This window comes from Phaseolus vulgaris, chromosome 3, assembly GCF_000499845.2.
Source record: "Phaseolus vulgaris cultivar G19833 chromosome 3, P. vulgaris v2.0, whole genome shotgun sequence".
Classification (NCBI taxonomy): Eukaryota; Viridiplantae; Streptophyta; class Magnoliopsida; order Fabales; family Fabaceae; genus Phaseolus; species Phaseolus vulgaris.
In genome coordinates this window covers 37,242,429-37,260,030 of record NC_023757.2, presented here as the reverse complement: position 1 = coordinate 37,260,030, position 17,602 = coordinate 37,242,429, and the positions used below count along the sequence as shown (strand labels likewise).

Here is a 17,602-nt window from a genome sequence, read left to right as displayed (position 1 = left end):
GACTTGGGCTTAGAGTATACTTCTTAATAGTATAAAATAATATAATTATAAAACATAATCTTCTTTATACATAATTTATTGTTGTTTTGTTCCTTGCATCTAAACTTTGGAAAGCACCAACTTCTGTTGAGCAAGTGTTCTGAATTGAGAATATGATATCTATTTAACTGAATTTGTGAGGATGATGGGAAACGGGATTTTAAGTTGAGAATGGTTAGAGGTATTTGTTGTGCTTGAAGATTTATGAATGGTTAAAGTTAAAAAAAAAGATAGTGAGTAGTCAGAAAATGGTGAGAAAGTTAAAGAATAAAGAAATAAAGGGGTTGGTTGGGTAAAGGTAGAAAGAAATTATAGTAATAGTGGCTTGTAAGAGACTAATTTGGACCACCAAACAAACTATGTGGTAGCTAAGTATCTTAGAAAGAGGGAATCATAGTTGGGGATTCGTACGAGAATTGGCCAACAACCTTCACTAACACCACTCTCTCTAATGACAACTTATATGGTTGTGTAACAATTTCAGAGCTCATTAACTTTTTCTTGTGTTAGACCGTTATGAGTGTTTTCTAGTTTTCCAAATTAAAGATAATTATATTTTATAATATATAATAAGTGAATATAAACGTCAGATTTATCATATTTAGTTAAATTTAAAATTCACTTTTTAATATGATATCAAAGTTATTTAAAGTCTATCGTAACAAAAGTTTGTTGGACTTACTATCTTATCCGGTCACTCATAAATAGATATATAGTCTCACATACCAGTTAAAAGGTTTTGACGTAAAGAAATGTTGAAATTTTCACATTAACTAAAGATAAAAACACTTCATAGTATATAAGTATGTGCAAAGCACCTCTTATGAGTAAATTATGTATTTTGATAGCTAAGAATTTATTCTACATTCCTTGTGTTGTTACTTGTGAATTTGTAGAAGAAAATATTGAAAAAACTTAAATAATTTGTTAAATTTTGAGTGACATGTGAAATAATATTTTATATATAATTTATAATACTATTTCCATTTTTATTTATAAGCAACAAAAACTTCAATTTAAACATAATACATTAAATTCTAACATTTTTCTGAAATATCATTTGTTAAACTTAGATTATTCCAAGGAAAACTACAACTAAATTAAATGAAGTAAAAGTAACTAAAATTTACGTAATATTAGATAGTACGGTTTTTACTTATGAAAAGAGAAATAGTTGGTATTAAAATTTGACTTGGATTTAATTTAACTTTATAAACTAATTTATGTGATGATTGTTGTTTTCCTTTATACACAGTTTTCTCCATTTATTTTTTCATTTTATAATAGATTCGTGTGCCGTGGTAGATAATTTAATAAAAAAATTAAGATAAACTATCCAAAACTATATTATGAGGTGAAAGAGAATGGTTTTTACATTAGTTATTTAAAATAAGAATTCAAATATTTTCCAAAGAATGTAATTTATTTTTATAGACAATATCTTTATGATAAAATACATTTTTTTGATTTTTTTTAAATAAATTGACACTCTATAACTTTATAGGAGTAATTGAATTACTTAAAATGAAAAAAAAAATCCCAAATTTCAGAAAAAAATAAGGATTTAAATTTTTTCAAATTCTTATATTCAAATATATTATCTTTATATTCATTTCTCAAATCGATTTTAGTTGGCTAACTTGAGTAATATCAAAACATTGTTGAAATAATCACTTTTTTTTTATGGATATCAATTATGATAAGAATTATTGTTTATTTAAATTGTTAGAATTATATCTTTTATAGACCACTATTATTATGTACTGCATATTAAGCAGGGTTTTTTCAATTAATGTCTTGAGAGACTATTTTTTAACATATGTAATTATTTTTTTCAATTGACATCTATTATAGTTATTATTCTATTAATGTTTGTACTGAATATGTTTTTATCATCCACGTCAATTTTTTTTTTATAAATAATACTTTTGGATTATTCTCTTAATAATAAATAGGAAAACTTTCTGCCAACATTAACTATGATTGTTTTTTTGTTAATGTAGTTTGCATAATTTTTCAATTGACATCAATCGAAAAGTCAGAAAAAAATCCAACCAATATCATAAAATTAATTCTAAACAATATCAACATAAATAATTATAGTCGATATTAATAGAAAACAATTTCAACCAAGAGAAAATTTTGTCAAAACCACTTAAAAAATATGATTGTCTTTTGTTAATGTAGTTTGTAGAATTTTTCAATTGACATAAATCGAAAAGTAAAAAAAAAAAATCCAACCAATATCATAATATTAATTCTAAGCAATATCAACATAAATAAATAGCCAACATTAACAGAAAAGAATTTCAACCAACATTGAGAAAACTTTGTCAGAATCACTTAAAAAATATTGACGAATCCTGACAAATGACATCAAACAAGATGCATTAAAAAAATATAATTAATATTGATGTTTCTTAATTATTAACAATTATTTGATATCAAATATTTTTTATATTTGGTGATTAAAAATATTTTATTCAAATAAGAAAAACTAAAAAAAACAAATAAAAAATTTGAACAATAATTTTTTTTTTAAATTAGATAAATTTAAATATAATGTACACGAATAAATTTCTTGTTCAAGGTTAATCTTTTGAATTGTAAGTTATATTAAAGATTGTTAATTTATAATTATGAATAGGAGGATAAAGTTAAACAAATTCACATTGTCTTTTATGACTTGTGAATATTTATGCGTATTTTTACATATTTAACATGTTGTTGACAATTATAAATCAAGAAAATAGAATAACAAAATAATATATGTCAACTACAAAATCATATAATTAAAGAGGAGGATGTGTGCATCAAAATATATATATATATATATATATATATACATATATATATACATATATATATATATATATGTTAGATGAAAGAGAGAGAAACAGAAAGTCTTAAAAAGTTAATATAAAATCGGATGAAAAAAAATACATTAATAAAATAAAATAACAAAGTTTTTAAATAAAGCTTTAGGGCTCTAAAAGACAATTTAAACCTTGAAATATCAAACAAGATTCTCCTTTATCATCCTAAATCTGACTCTGCTTTCACATAAACAAGAAAATAGCAAAATCACATTTTTCTTAAAAAAAAGTTTATTTGACACTATTTTTTCATCTCACTTCCACTTTATAATATTTTTAATAATAAAAAAAAACAATTTTTAAAAAAAGAATAATATATTTAATTTTTAAATGAATGTGAATATGTCTAAAGTGTTTTTGGTTGGTAAAGTGTGAATGAGAAGTATAGGTAGATAACATAATTGTTGGGCATATATGAAATGCAACTCTTTTGTAAAAAAAAAAAACAAGGTAGGTGTCATGGTGGTTTGGAGGATAGTAGTACTCATTATTTTTCTGTAACATTACTTTATGATCATTATTTACTTTCATTTCCTAGGAAGAGGTGTGAATATATGTTGTTGGTCCTCTTTCTATTCAACTAAGTGTATAATCCTAAAATAAAACACAGCCAAATTCTACATATGAAGATAAATTGGACAACAAATAAAGTAGGAGAGATGAGCTAGAAGAAAATGAAATTAACCTTATAACACATATTTCATATTTAATAACATTGCATTAAGACATTCTCCTAATTATGAGAGACTTATTATAATAGGTTATAAATTAACTAGAATATTAGTAACTCACAAATGTAATGAGTTGCTTCCTTTAAAAATATCCAAAATTATTATATGTATTAAATCTTAATAATTATATTATTAGTTTAGGTATGTACTTATGAAATTCGAATACTCCTCTTAATTGACGTGTCAGATATATGTATCGGACACCCACACTTGTGCGATACTTGTAAGTCACATATCGATGAAGTATCCAATTCAAAAAATATTTATTAAATTCTTGAACATTCTAACACGGTTCTAACACAATTTAAAAATTGAGAAATACATTAATTTTTTTAAAACTTAAATTTATTGTATAAACTTTTATTATGATTATAAAAATAAGGAATAAATCCTTTTGAACCAACGATTAAAAACATCTTTCTGGTTCAAAGAAAATGTGAAATATATTTATACATATAAATTTTTACTATCAACTTGTATAATTCATAATTATATAATATATAGATTTGTGTCACATGTCTTATATTTTAGAGATTATATATATCTTCATGTTGTATAAATGTATATGCTACCTACGTAATACTCTCAATAATTATGCTATGTATTATCACGAATAAAATATTTGTCCTTTTCTTCCCACTTTATAAATATTTTCGTATTATTTTGGAATGTGATGATACTCAGATAATATGTAGATGGAGAGAAAAAATAAATTAAGAAAATAATTAATTTTTATGCTGTTACAGAGGAGAGACGTGTTTTTTTAAAATTAAAAAATCTGTTATTTAAAAGTACATGAAACTTTCTCAATTTAATTTAAATAAACTAGTAGTTTAAGTTTCTATATACTATCCTTTAATTATATATTTATCTTATGCTTAGAAATATCAATTTGCATAAAACTTATTTAAAGTTTGTATTAGAATATTGTTTTATTAACTGACAATAAGAATATATATAAAAAAAAAACTCTATGTTGCTACTTTAAAGAAATAAATCCATATTTAAGTAAAAATTGGAATAGCAACAACCCATGTGAAACATGTACACGCAGAGACCAGTCACCACCTTTTAGTCAACCACTGCATTACCTTAGGGAAGCCAATAAAAACGTTGAGCCAAGCATATATTATAAATGTAAAACGTGACAAACGATAATTTTTTCAATTAGTAACAAACAATTGTTGTTAATTTTTTTTCTATTTTATCCTCCATATTAACTTTTATATTAGAAATGGGTAAAAGTAAATTTGAATCATATTAATCATCAATAATTTGCATTAATTTTTTAAAATATATTATAACTTAAAAATAACATAATTTTGTTTATAAGACCTACGTGTTTTATTTTATTTTTTAATTTTGACAATCCATTTACTAATAATATTTACCTATCTCACACTTATATAAAAAAAATATTCTCTCACTTCTATTTTTGCTATTATTTAAAATAAACAGTAATGTTATAATTAATTATTCTTTTTATTTTAAGGTTTATATATTTCTCATGAAAAATATGATATACTATAACTAGTCAATGTTTCTTTTTTTACTTTTAATTACAAATAGTAACATGTTGTACCAAGTAAAAATACATAAAGAACAAACGAGGATAAATACTAACAAGAATCAAAATATGTTTTGTGTGATGATTATTGGGCAAGTAATAAAACACCTAAAATCAGAAAAAGGTGATAAATAATAGTTAAGTGAAACAACATAATAAAAAGAACTTAGTGAATCTATATCTCAAATATTACATGTACACTTGGTACAATGTATAGATTTTTTTTTATGGATTCAATTTATTTTATCTCCAACACACTCCTCACGTCAAGAGTGATAGTTCGTGGGACAACATATTATGGGTGATCCGATAACAGTCCGATAGCGGGTGACCTAATAAGCCTACCAAATACTCACTAAGATAAACTTGAAATGACTTTGATACCGTATTAAGAAGTGAACTTTAAACCTAACTCAACCTCATAAAACTGACTTATAAGGTGAGGTTTGCACCTACTTATATACAATGAAATGTCTTCATCTCTAGTCGATGTGAGATCTCTAAATTTTTTTTTTCTCAATGTCTATAATGAAAAAATTTCTATTATTTTTCTTTTTCTATGTATGTTACTTTGATAGCCTTCTTTACCATTACAACAGATTTCATATTAAAAAATAAGATATACATAGATTTCATTATTATACGTCTTGTAAGGATGGTAAAATACGTTGAGTTTGGCAGGTTAGATCGCCAACCGTCATTATTTAAATAGGACAAGTCAATACTTTTACTTGTCAACCTGTTGGGTCACAAGCGGGACGGACACCCTCCTTTGATTTTTGTACTTTTAAATAGGAAAGTCATGTTTTTGGAATAAATATTGGTGATTGTTAATAATCTATATTAAACTTTATTTACATTAATATTTTTATAATATTTTTTAATATTGTTGATATTTAATTTGTTTTGTTAAGTATTAAATATTATTTGATTAGAATATTCAAGTTTAATTTAATTTTATTGATTTCTATTGCACTTGTTGTCTAAAAAATAATATTAATGACTACAACTAAATAAATAGGTAAAAAACAAATTACAAGTTACCAATTCCAAATTGTATAATTTAGATGCACCAATTATATTTATCTAACTTTTGACAGACCAATAACGAGTTAATGGGTTTAGCCCAAACAAATGGAATTATTCATTTTTTCCCTATTATCTATTGATGAATTTGTTTTTTTTTTACATAATACACATTTAAATCCCTCCAGTAAATCTAATTTGGATATATAAAGGTTGAAATCTTAATTTTGTATCACTCATATTCCACTTTCCTCCCCAAGTTATTATCTTTGACCATTAATAAAAATTATTTTGCAAAATAAAATTTGTTTTTGCACATGAAAAACAATAATATTGTTTTCATTGTGTATTTGCGTATAACAAACAAGCAATTAATTATTGTTATTATTAAAAATGTAAGCAAAAAGCAGAGGAGGAAGTGGTGTGGTGGACGGAGAAGAAACGACACCGTCCAATGCATACATGCGGCTGCGAAGATCTCTTAAAGGAAGTCCACATTCTGGGGGCCCCACGACGAAACGACCATATAAAACACATTCCCATCCACGACGCTTTCAGAAACGGACAAAAAAAAGCGTTATCTCTTTCAAAGCCCCAAAATCCTCTCTTGTGAGCTCAGATTAATCTGTGCTCACAATGGCTTGCACGCTCGCTGATTCATTGCTCCTATTCAAGGTTTTCCTTTCTCTCTCTCTCGAGCGTGTTTCAACTTTCAAGCAAATGTTAACCTTATCTTGGTTCCATTTTTCAGGGCTCTTTTCAGAAACCACTTCGCAAGAGAGACATTGCTGCACACTACTCCCCAGGTATGCACCCTCTTCCCTTACCGTAATTCAATTTACTGTTCCTTGTCTCAATTTAAGCTCAAGATATTGGAAATGGACGTATTCGATGATGAAATATTAACAATTATCACAAATATTTCACTCGAATAAGATTCTCTCCGGTGAATTGTTACCATTACCTGGTGGTATCAGTCATCAGTATCACTTAGTCATGAAATTTGAGAGTTATCCTTTGATAAGCTGGCCTGGAGTCTTTAAGGTGCCATTATGTTTAACTTTTAATAGGCATGAACATGAATGGTGTGTGGAATGGGTTTGTTTTAGCTAACTACTTGGCATTCTTCTTCCACAGGCGTATTTAGTTCAAACAGTGATGGACTTATCCGGAAAGGGTTCAGGCGTCAAAGGAGTTTTGTTAATAGGAATAAGGTTACTCTCATACGTGCTGTGGCAGTTCCTGTACAACAACCAGCTCCTGTGGAAAGTGTGGAGTATAGAAAACAACTGGCTGAAGACTACGGTTTCAGGCAAATTGCAGAGCCGCTTCCATCTAATGTTACTTTAAAGGATGTCATCAATTCCCTTCCTAAGGAGGTGCTTTATTTTATTTTTATTATTATTATTTAGATCGATGTAATGCTTCATAGCAGCATCATTGAACATGAATTTTGGTTTAATTGTAGTATGCGGAGTCACCTCTTAAATACTTTGTTTTTTTGTGAAATATTTGTTCATGCGCTTAAAATAGCATTCATTGTGGCATGTAAGTTTATAATAAAACATAAATAACAGCAGTGATGTTTTCTGCACATTATGAGAAAGATAAAATGTCTTACCTTTTTTTGCAGGTCTTTGAGATTGATGATGTGAAAGCATGGAAATCTGTTTTGATATCTGCCACTTCTTATGCATTGGGGATCTTCATGATTTCCAAAGCTCCCTGGTTTCTTCTTCCTCTGGCTTGGGCATGGACTGGGACTGCAGTAACTGGGGTTAGTTATAATTGTATTTCTTTCTGGTATCTCAGATCCTTCTCAATCATATCTCTTTAGAACTTGGCCAACATGTTTGTTTATGTTTTGTAACCCTCTTTCCTCTTTTGTCATACAGTTCTTTGTTATAGGGCATGATTGTGCTCACAAATCATTTTCATCCAACAAATTGGTAGAAGACATAGTTGGAACCCTGGCTTTTTTGCCACTGATTTATCCATATGAGCCGTGGCGATTCAAGCATGACAGACATCATGCAAAAACAAACATGTAAGCAGTTTGTCTTTCCTTCTATTTTGTATTCTTTTTATTTTCTAAGTGCATCCTGTATGTATACTGTAGAGGAACTCAATAATATTTTTATTTAACATGCAGTGGAAAACATGTTTTTAAGTCCTCAAATCCGCCCTTGTAAATTTATATATGAGTAGGTCAGTGAAGGAAAACAATATTTTCTGCTTAAAACTGATAGTGGGATAATGCATCATTCTGTTGTATATAGTTATTTTTGCAGTATACATTCACACTCTCTGCCCCAGATTAACTCAAAGTCAGATGACACCAATACTGAAAGGATAAAATACAGGCTTTATATGACATGCATAATGCACTGTAAGAGACATAATGGTGACACCGTGTTATGGATAAAATCTTGCACCTTGGTTTATTTACAGGATGCACACGTATGCTTTTTTTAAATTCCTTTGTCTCTGACAGATAGACCTTGGAAAGTTTATATCTGCAAGGGATAAGAAGCAAAACGAGATTCAGTAGGCCAGAATTATTAGTGTATGTGTTGTAATTGTGTCTTCAGGCATTTCTGTCTTAATGCGGTTGAATGGTTTGATAGTTAGTGTGTGATACCTTAATGTTAGTTGTATGGGACTTGGGGTGGTTATATTCATAGGATAGTTTTACTAATTGCTGTATGTCGAAGGAGGAAACTCCTTGCTGAAGGAAAACCATCTGTTGTCTCTCCTGTACGGTGATGCTGGCCTAAAACTGGAAAGTTTCCAGTAATAAATACATAATTCAGTATGCTTATTTCCGAGTTTAACTGTCTCATAGATTCAGTAGCTTCACTGTTTCATTACTTTCATTTAACTGCAAGCCATTTATTATGCTACAGGCTGTCCGAAGATACTGCTTGGAACCCTGTATCGAAGGACGAGTTTGAATCTTCTCCCCTTTTGAGGAAAGCAATAATATATGGATATGGTCCATTTCGATGTTGGATGTCTATAGCTCATTGGTATAAGCTTATAATGAAATCATTTATCATTTAATCTCTTAGGTCAACTATGGCTTGAAATATCTTTGTGCAGTTCCTAAAGTACTGCTTCATTAGCTAAAAGTGCCTTGATTTCATATTTAATTACCTTTAGCTTCAAATTAAATCTTGATATGCGGGTGCATTCTAACTCAGGTTGCTTTTGCACTTTGATTTGAAGAAGTTCAGACCAAGTGAAGTAAAGAGGGTGAAGATAAGCTTAGCGTGTGTTTTTTCCTTTATAGCGATTGGGTGGCCATTAATTATTTACAAGACAGGAATCATGGGATGGATAAAATTCTGGTTGATGCCATGGTTGGGCTATCACTTCTGGGTAATTTCAATTCTATATTGTAAATTCTTTCTTTGTTCACCACTGTTTGCTCCAATATTTTTGTTTTTTTTTTGTTTTTGTTGGGATGGGTAGTAATGACTTACGCATATTTATCCAGGGTATTGTTGAAGCCATTTTTAATAATTTGGAAGTGGGTTAAACTTTTCCATTTATGTTCTGCATTGGTGTTAGTTAAGCAAACTCCTCCTATGGTCTTATTGTCAGCCCGAAGCCTCAAGATGAAAGGCTTTTAGGCCTTTGGCAGCCAATGTAAAACTTGTTGAATCTTTAACGTTGGTCTCTCTTGATAGATTATAATAGAGTCCGATCATGTCATATAATGGATTTAGCTAGCCTGACTTATGTATGATAAGCTTTTTGTTGTAGTTCTGCTGGTGGTAGTTGGCAGTTTGTGCTAAACTTGAATTCAGATATAAAACAGCTCGTAACCTTATGTTTGGGGACTGAAAAAAACCAGACTATACCTGGTTGTAGTTGTATGCTGCCAGAAAACTGAGGCCAATGTCATAGTTTTAGTCTTATATTATAGCCAGGGATTGATGGGATTGTGGGAAGGGGTCCAGTAAGGACCTGGCCTTCTAACCATGGATCTACACTTATATTTTCTATTATATTGTACCTGGTATTATTTTATGCAAATGAAAAATTGCATGTGTGGTCTCTGACTTTGTATTTAATCGATTGGAATGTTAATTTACAAACTGGTTGTTATTCTTAAACTAAGAGATCTTAATGAAGTATAAGTTTTAAAAGAAGTCTGTAATATTCACATGAATGAAGAAGATAGATTTTCAGTATAAACTTGGATGAGCATGCAGTATAGTAAAATATTGAACAACCCACCACCAGTGCCTATTCGACCAAGTAAAGTGGAGGTTGGTTCCTGTTAAAAGTAGATTTGAGATTCAAGTATTGTGAATAAGAAAAAAGGGGGCACTAGGAGAGCTTTGTCCCCTTAAATGGTTCTACTTGGCTCAACTGAACTTGGTTAAGGTCCAGTGTCACTTTTGGATACTGAGGGTCTAAGACAAAAAGACGAAGGTATTACACAACTCAAGGCCAATGAATGATAATATTTAATTAATAGCCAGAGTATAAAATCAATTTCCCCCTTCAGTGAAATTTTTTACAACGATTTAATTGTGGCTGAATTTTCTTGATATAATCAATACTCTTGCCATGTCTCTTTAGAGTTAAAAGTTATAATTAGAAGAGTCACACTATCTATTTATTTTGCTGGCGATCACAGATGAGTACGTTTACCATGGTTCATCATACTGCACCGCATATTCCATTCAGAATCTCAGAAGAGTGGAATGCTGCACAAGCACAGCTTAATGGAACTGTTCATTGTGATTACCCTAAATGGTAATGGATTCTTTTTACTTCTTTCTTTAGTTATGTACGTTTTTCTGGCCTATAAATTTACACATGGAGGTGGAATATACTGCATAATTGATGAGTTACTGCCGAATGTTTTTATTTCATTACTCATCTGAAAAAGATTGTTCTTTGATTCTGTGAATAATTTTTAAGAATTTACCCATCTTGTCAATTTGTCTAAAATGCAGGTTTTCAAAATGAATTCGATAGCATTCGCATTAACTAACTGCTATTTATTGACTCTTTTTTTTCTGAACAGGATCGAGATCCTATGTCATGATATTAATGTCCACATTCCACACCACATATCCCCGAGGATACCAAGCTATAATTTAAGAGCAGCCCATAAGTCCATCGAAGAAAATTGGGGAAAGGTAAGATAGAAAATTGCCAATATATTGTTTTTTGTTCTTGTATTGGAATGAAGGCCACTGTTCTACTGTTCGCTTTCAAAATATATTATCAGCATTGTTATCATAATTAACAAGTAATGGCTTTTTTACTTCCTCTCTAAAGAAAATGAAATTGTTCGTATATTCTCTTTGCTACTGAAACTTATTATAGATGTAGTCCAAATAAAGATGTGGAAGTTTTGTTTATTCCAACACTACAGTTGTCTCGAATCCCGTACGTTTAAAATCTCTCAAATAAAAATCACCGTTGCTAATTCAATTTTGTTTTGTTTGTGTTGGATCGACAGTATCTGAATGAGGCTAGTTGGAATTGGAGATTGATGAAAACAATCATGACAGTGTGTCATGTGTACGATAAAGAGCAAAATTATGTTGCGTTCGACGATGTTGCCCCTGAAGATTCTGGTCCAATTGCATTTTTGAAGAAAAGCATGCCGGATTATGCTTAATTAGGTCCAACCTGCCTTTTATCCCATGAAATTTTGTATGTATCAAATTAGGTTCGTTTGCCATCGGTTTTCTTTTTACATTTTCGATCTTGTTTAAAATTGTTATATCTTCATATCTGGTTTAGTAAGAAAATTGCTTGTTGCTCTCAAAGTTCACACGTATTAGGGTAATCGTGTTACGAAGTTGCGGATTATCCAAGGCGAAGCCACCGAGATGCATTCATTAAGTTAAAGTAGGTGTTGTGGTAATCTGAACAGTGGGGTTCTTGTTATCACGTGGGAAGAATAATATATTATAAAGTTGTCTGACGGATAAAAAAGCACGTGAGTGGATTGAGCCTACTGAATTACTTGTATACTGACAGTGTTTTGTTATTCATTATTGCTCTTTTGGTTGTATAATATTATATTGCTGAAATTCAAGCATACAGTTTCTTACTAAAAAATAATATACAGTGTCTTTTTATCTAATGAAAACTGCATATTTAACCATAAATTGTTTGCAAATTTAAAAGTGGAAGTGTGGAACGTTCTTCTAAACATAAACAAGTCCTTCCTCGTGGACACTCCAAGAGAGCCCGATCGATCTTGTCTTTTTTTTTCCTGCTAAATAATGTTATAAAGTTTGACTAAATTATTATTTAGAACTTCGACAACGAAAGTGTCTGGTTGTTTATCGTGGTTTACCTCGTAGTAGCTAATATTTCGGATTTACGTGAGTATTTTATTATGTATACTATTTGTTGAGAAAGTGACCAGTGACGCTTTATCTGAAGCCATTCTTATTCAAAGCAAATCCTTAAGGTGCAGCAGTTACAACTTACAACTACTCTCAAACAGGGGATGGGACTTCACTTAGCATGATTCCCTTTACCTTTTTTAAGTTCAGTGAAGTCACTTTACCAAATTGAAACAGCAATGTTGGCTGTGAAAGAAAAAGGTCAAAAAAGTGTTCGGTAGAGCTGGAAAAGGAAAAGAGACAGAATAAGGGGACTGGTTCGAAATTAGAATCTGCAAGAGATCTGAAGTGAAGTATGAAATCCGAGTCACAAAAAGAAACGGAAAATAAGCAGTCCATATATCATCTTTCTCTATAGATATTTACATATACCATGACACCTTTAGTATAGGTAAACCTACATGTATGACAAGTTATAAACTACTCAATCCCGTATATACATACAAGTTTCAAAACTCAATACTATCTAGAAACCCAGAAGCAGTCTGGTTATAGCAAAGCAAGGTAAGCTAAAAATAAACAAAAACTAATCATACAAGTGGTGGTGTTGGAGTCTCCCAAATATCAAACACATTCTCCTCACTGTGAAGGGCGAAAAGCCTGTCCCCTCCAATGGAAAAGTCACATATTGAACCCCCGTAGCTTCGTCTGAGCCTAGAGGTCAAAACCCATTCAGGGCCACAGAACACCGAAATGCAATCATTCATGGATGAAAAAAGCTGTCCCCCATGCAGTGCCAGTTTAGGGTAGCAGGGTTCCTCCGGCATCTTCCCCTTCATCAACCTACTTCTGGAGCTCCACCTAATGCTTGTGGCAGCAGAACTTCTCAAATCCATGAACCCCAAATCCTCAAACTCATTAACCACACAGATGGAACTATTATCCTCCATGGCAATAGCATCCCTCACCCGTTTCTCATCCACGGCAAAAGGAGCCCCCACATCAGACCAACACCACACCATCTTCTTCTCCCTGAAATCCAATAGACTAATGTAACAGTTGTCCTTCCTAGGAAACATAGTAGCCACCAACAAACAATTATTCCCTTCCAACCACTGAAGCTTATCAGCATCCCCAAGAGACCACCCCAAAGGCTCGTAGAAAAAATCAATCTGCTTCCCAGTAACCTGGTCCCAAACCCCTACCCCATACTCATTACTCCTCCCCTTACAACTAGAAAATATCTTGTAATCTGAACTAAAACTCAAGGCCCCTGCAGTGTAACTCTTCATCTGATTCTCATGGCAAACCTGAAACTTATACCTAAGCTCCCCGTTCTGAGAACTGAACAGCCCCATCCCCCCATCACCCCTCCCAAGCCGTTCGCTCACTCCGATCACAACCTTGTCGGAGTCAACCCATCCAACATCATTAACCCTCTGGTAATCGAGATTGAGAGGAGGGTGTTCATCCAACATCCAATCATACACATGAACCATGCTGCCATGAGCAACGCAACAGCCACCATCAGGGCCTGCCCGAATGGCTGTTCCGTCACCCGGGGCCTGGCCCTGCAGAGACCGCGACAACCTTAACCTGTTGCCGTCGAATGGGCCCCACCTGGCGGCGCGTACGTGGTCCAAGAGGCCGTAGTAGAGGGCCTCCCTGTAGAGGAGCTTCTCCGGGATGTTGGGTGGGATGTGGAGTTCCCCGGTTCGGAGCAGATCGAGGAGAATCCCGAAGCAATCCGGGTTGCGATCGAGGAATCTCTCGCCCTCCTTGTTTGACGATAGTATCAGATTCCAATTGTCGTCGAACATTGCACCGAACATCGAATTGCGCCCTGCATTGGCGAGGGTTGTTGCCGTTGTTTCCATCACCCTGCCACCCACGTTGAATTTCACCCTGTCTTTCTGAACCACCATCACTCGATTCCTCCCAAGATTGTGGCTTTTCCAGAAACCCAGGTGGGGAAGTAGGTGAGTGTTCAGTTCAACAGCTCTGCGCTCTGCGGGTTTGAATTGGATGATGGATGAACAGGGAAAAGCAGAGAATGAGTGGGAATAAATAGGAATGGTTTGGTTGACGATAGGTGAGTGAATAATTACAGTTCAAGGATTGGAATTGAAGCAAATGGTGTATGTGTGTGTGTGTGAGAGAGAGAGAGAGATAGGGATCAGAGGACAGAGATTAAGCTACAGGAAAATGATGAGATTGTGTGAAAAACTGGACATGGGGATTGTTATTCTAAGAGACGACTGGTTTTAAAGAAGGGTTTTTTCGAAACTCTGTGTGGAATTTGGTGAAGGAATCAAGAAGGGTTGAATTCAAAACAGAATTGACTCAGTTTCATCCCTCCCACTAAGTCACTCTGTTTTTCTTCTCTCTCTGTTTTCTTGCTTCTTCTTTTTCTTTCCTTTTCCTTTTGTCCCTTCGTCCTTGTTCTTCCATTTAAAATAAGAGAAAATATAGTATGCAACTACCATGTAAAACATTTTAAGACCTCCCCAATCCCAACTTTTACTGCACACAACTTTAGCCATAGTTATCTTCACACTCACTAATTGATTGTGTAAAACCTTTTATGCAGTATAGATATTAAACACTAAAAATGTAGTTTAATTTAGTATACTTGTGTTAATTTTTCGTATCAGTTCTGCATTTTAATTTCTGTATGTTTTAGTCCTTCTATTTCTCTTTTGTAATGATTTTACATTTTCAGAAACAAAAACAAAAAAGATAATTAATTAAACCAATTAATCTACATGCAATGGAATCCAATGATTCAATGATAGGAATCTGAATAAAGCAGGGGGTATCACACCCTCTTTTGTTTATAGTGAAGGTTGAGATTTTATGAGCAACTTCTTCTGTTTAGTCTTTCAAATTTTGTAACCAATTGGGTCCAATTCCACATTTATTGATTGGTAACGCGTCCTTATCACTCTTTAGTTCACCCCAATGGGCTTTTCCAACCCAAATTTCACCCTAAAAAGGGTTTTCTAATCCACTGGAATTGGAACCATAATCATCCACTCACTCACTTGATTAACACATAACAACTATTATTAAAACTTTCATTGGAATTAAAAAGGGAATTCATCGTATTGGAGTGCATTATTCTGTAATTTGTGAAAAGTCATTTCAACAAAAAAAAAGTTTTAATGTAGATTTATGTTGGTGGTTAAAATTACATGTTAATGTCATTAAATATTAGCATTAAAAGTAGTAAAACGAACTAAAAAGTAGGGATTACAAATTTCCTCTAAAATTAAGGTTTTTTTAATATTCATTAAACTTTAAGATATAAAAAAGTTAAATATGTTTTTCGTCCATATCAAACTTCAAACTTATTAAATACTTATAGTAACATAAACTATTAAAATGAGTTTTTACTAATGTTTTTTACATAACAAGTTAATTTATAACATTTATGTCACTCATCCCAGTTCATACTAAAAATATGTTTATCATGAAAAAAAAATTAACAAAAACTCATTTTAATAGTTTTCTTACTACAAATACAAGGAGGTTTAAAGTTCGGATTAGAGACGAACATCAATTTTAGTGAAAAACATAATTAACTCTTAAAAAATTTTCTAGTATATTGATTTTAAAAATTAATATATTTTATATTATGTAGACGGAATTATTCAAACTTTAAGTAGAAAACAGTATTGAATTAAATCATATTAATGCTAGGATAAATTTAACATATATTAGTTTAGTAAATATTTACAATTTAAAAGAAATTTAGTGACTATATATATATTTTATTTTTTTTATCGGTAAAAAATAAATAAAATAAAATGAGACATTTCAGGAGTGTTCTAATCTTTATACAAAACACCTAAAACAAGTTTTCTAACATCCTACAAAATATATATATATATATATATAAATCTACTCCAAACTTAATTATGAAACAAACATGAATTAAAAAATATCAATATTAATATAAATATCACGTATATTAATTTTAAAAATTATTGTATTTTATATTATTTTACATATAGTTGAGAAATTATTCTAATAAATTATTAAAAAATAAATTAGTGTTTGAGTTAAGAATAATGTTAGAGAACTAAAATAGAAATATCATAAGGAATTAAAACACATTATATTTTTTCCCTACTCTTACAAATTAAGATATGAAACAATTCATGGTTTTTCTGTTTCACGTATGATATTTAGGCACTACAACTAGTAAAATATGAATATCCTTTATATATTGCTTTTATTAATATAAATTTGAGATTTCTTTTTATGTTTGAGTTTGACTTAGTCACTCATAATTTATTTCCTTTTTTTTAGTAATATTTTTTCATATAATATTTATTTGATCAAACATAATTTTTTTTTTTTAAATACTTCTTCAGCATAGGCCAATTATCGTCTTTGCATTCATAATTTTTATTTCTTTCATTGTTACACCTCTCCGCTTTTACTATCAAACAACCAATATGTAATTATAATACTATATTTGCTAATTTTTTTTTTCTAAATTTGCTATTTAAGTCGCGACTTTATTTTTTTAATAAAGTCATCACTTAAAGTCATAACTTCACTTTTTTAGTTATATTTTTAAATTATAGTAGTGTTGTTTTAAAAAATAATATATTTTTTTCAAAAATTAAGTTTATATTAATTATGTAGTGAAAGTGAGTCTTGTTCTTGTGAATTAAAAAAGAAAAAATAAATGAAATCAATTATACTAAATATTTTAAAGTATGTTATAAATGCAGATGATATTTTAAAATATACATGAATCGAAAATAATGTAGAAGTAACTATTAATTTTTAACATTGTAGGAATAACCATTTTACTTATTTTTATGTCATTTTTATTTAAAAAATTGTATCTTTTAATAAATACAAAATAATTTATATATTTATTTAATAAAATAATTAATTAAATAATTGCTTCTATTTTAAAATAAGTAAATAACTTTTTTTTTTCTAAAATAACAACCACATAATTCTTTTAATACTATTCTTACAAAATTATATATATTCGTTAAATTATAGTATCTTTGT

The 17,602-nt window shown here is 30.5% G+C and overlaps 2 protein-coding genes across 2 annotated transcripts; one reads left to right on the top strand and one right to left on the bottom strand.

The window, feature by feature from the left end:
• The first annotated feature begins 6,600 nt into the window (after window positions 1-6,600).
• LOC137807447 (omega-6 fatty acid desaturase, chloroplastic) lies at window positions 6,601-12,233 on the top strand. Its single transcript, XM_068608093.1, has 10 exons — window positions 6,601-6,914; window positions 6,991-7,045; window positions 7,377-7,618; window positions 7,873-8,016; window positions 8,135-8,286; window positions 9,146-9,268; window positions 9,443-9,620; window positions 10,891-11,009; window positions 11,284-11,398; window positions 11,725-12,233. Exons 1-10 carry the CDS (start codon window positions 6,876-6,878, stop codon window positions 11,884-11,886), a joined length of 1,329 nt encoding a protein of 442 aa, XP_068464194.1. The 5' UTR covers window positions 6,601-6,875; the 3' UTR covers window positions 11,887-12,233.
• A 708-nt stretch (window positions 12,234-12,941) lies between these two features.
• LOC137807446 (BTB/POZ domain-containing protein At2g24240-like) lies at window positions 12,942-15,184 on the bottom strand. Its single transcript, XM_068608092.1, has one exon. The coding sequence runs from the start codon at window positions 14,488-14,490 to the stop codon at window positions 13,156-13,158; it is 1,335 nt and encodes a 444-aa protein (XP_068464193.1). The 5' UTR covers window positions 14,491-15,184; the 3' UTR covers window positions 12,942-13,155.
• Between the last annotated feature and the right edge of the window lie 2,418 nt (window positions 15,185-17,602).

Coding starts and splice junctions, on each gene's coding strand:
- LOC137807447 (XM_068608093.1), top strand. CDS start 6,876: ATGGCTTGCACGCTCGCTGATTCATTGCTCCTATTCAAG. Junction 9,269..9,442: donor TGGATGTCTATAGCTCATTG/GTATAAGCTTAT, acceptor ATTCTAACTCAG/GTTGCTTTTGCACTTTGATT. Junction 11,010..11,283: donor CATTGTGATTACCCTAAATG/GTAATGGATTCT, acceptor TTTTCTGAACAG/GATCGAGATCCTATGTCATG.
- LOC137807446 (XM_068608092.1), bottom strand. CDS start 14,490: ATGGTGGTTCAGAAAGACAGGGTGAAATTCAACGTGGGTGGCAGGGTG.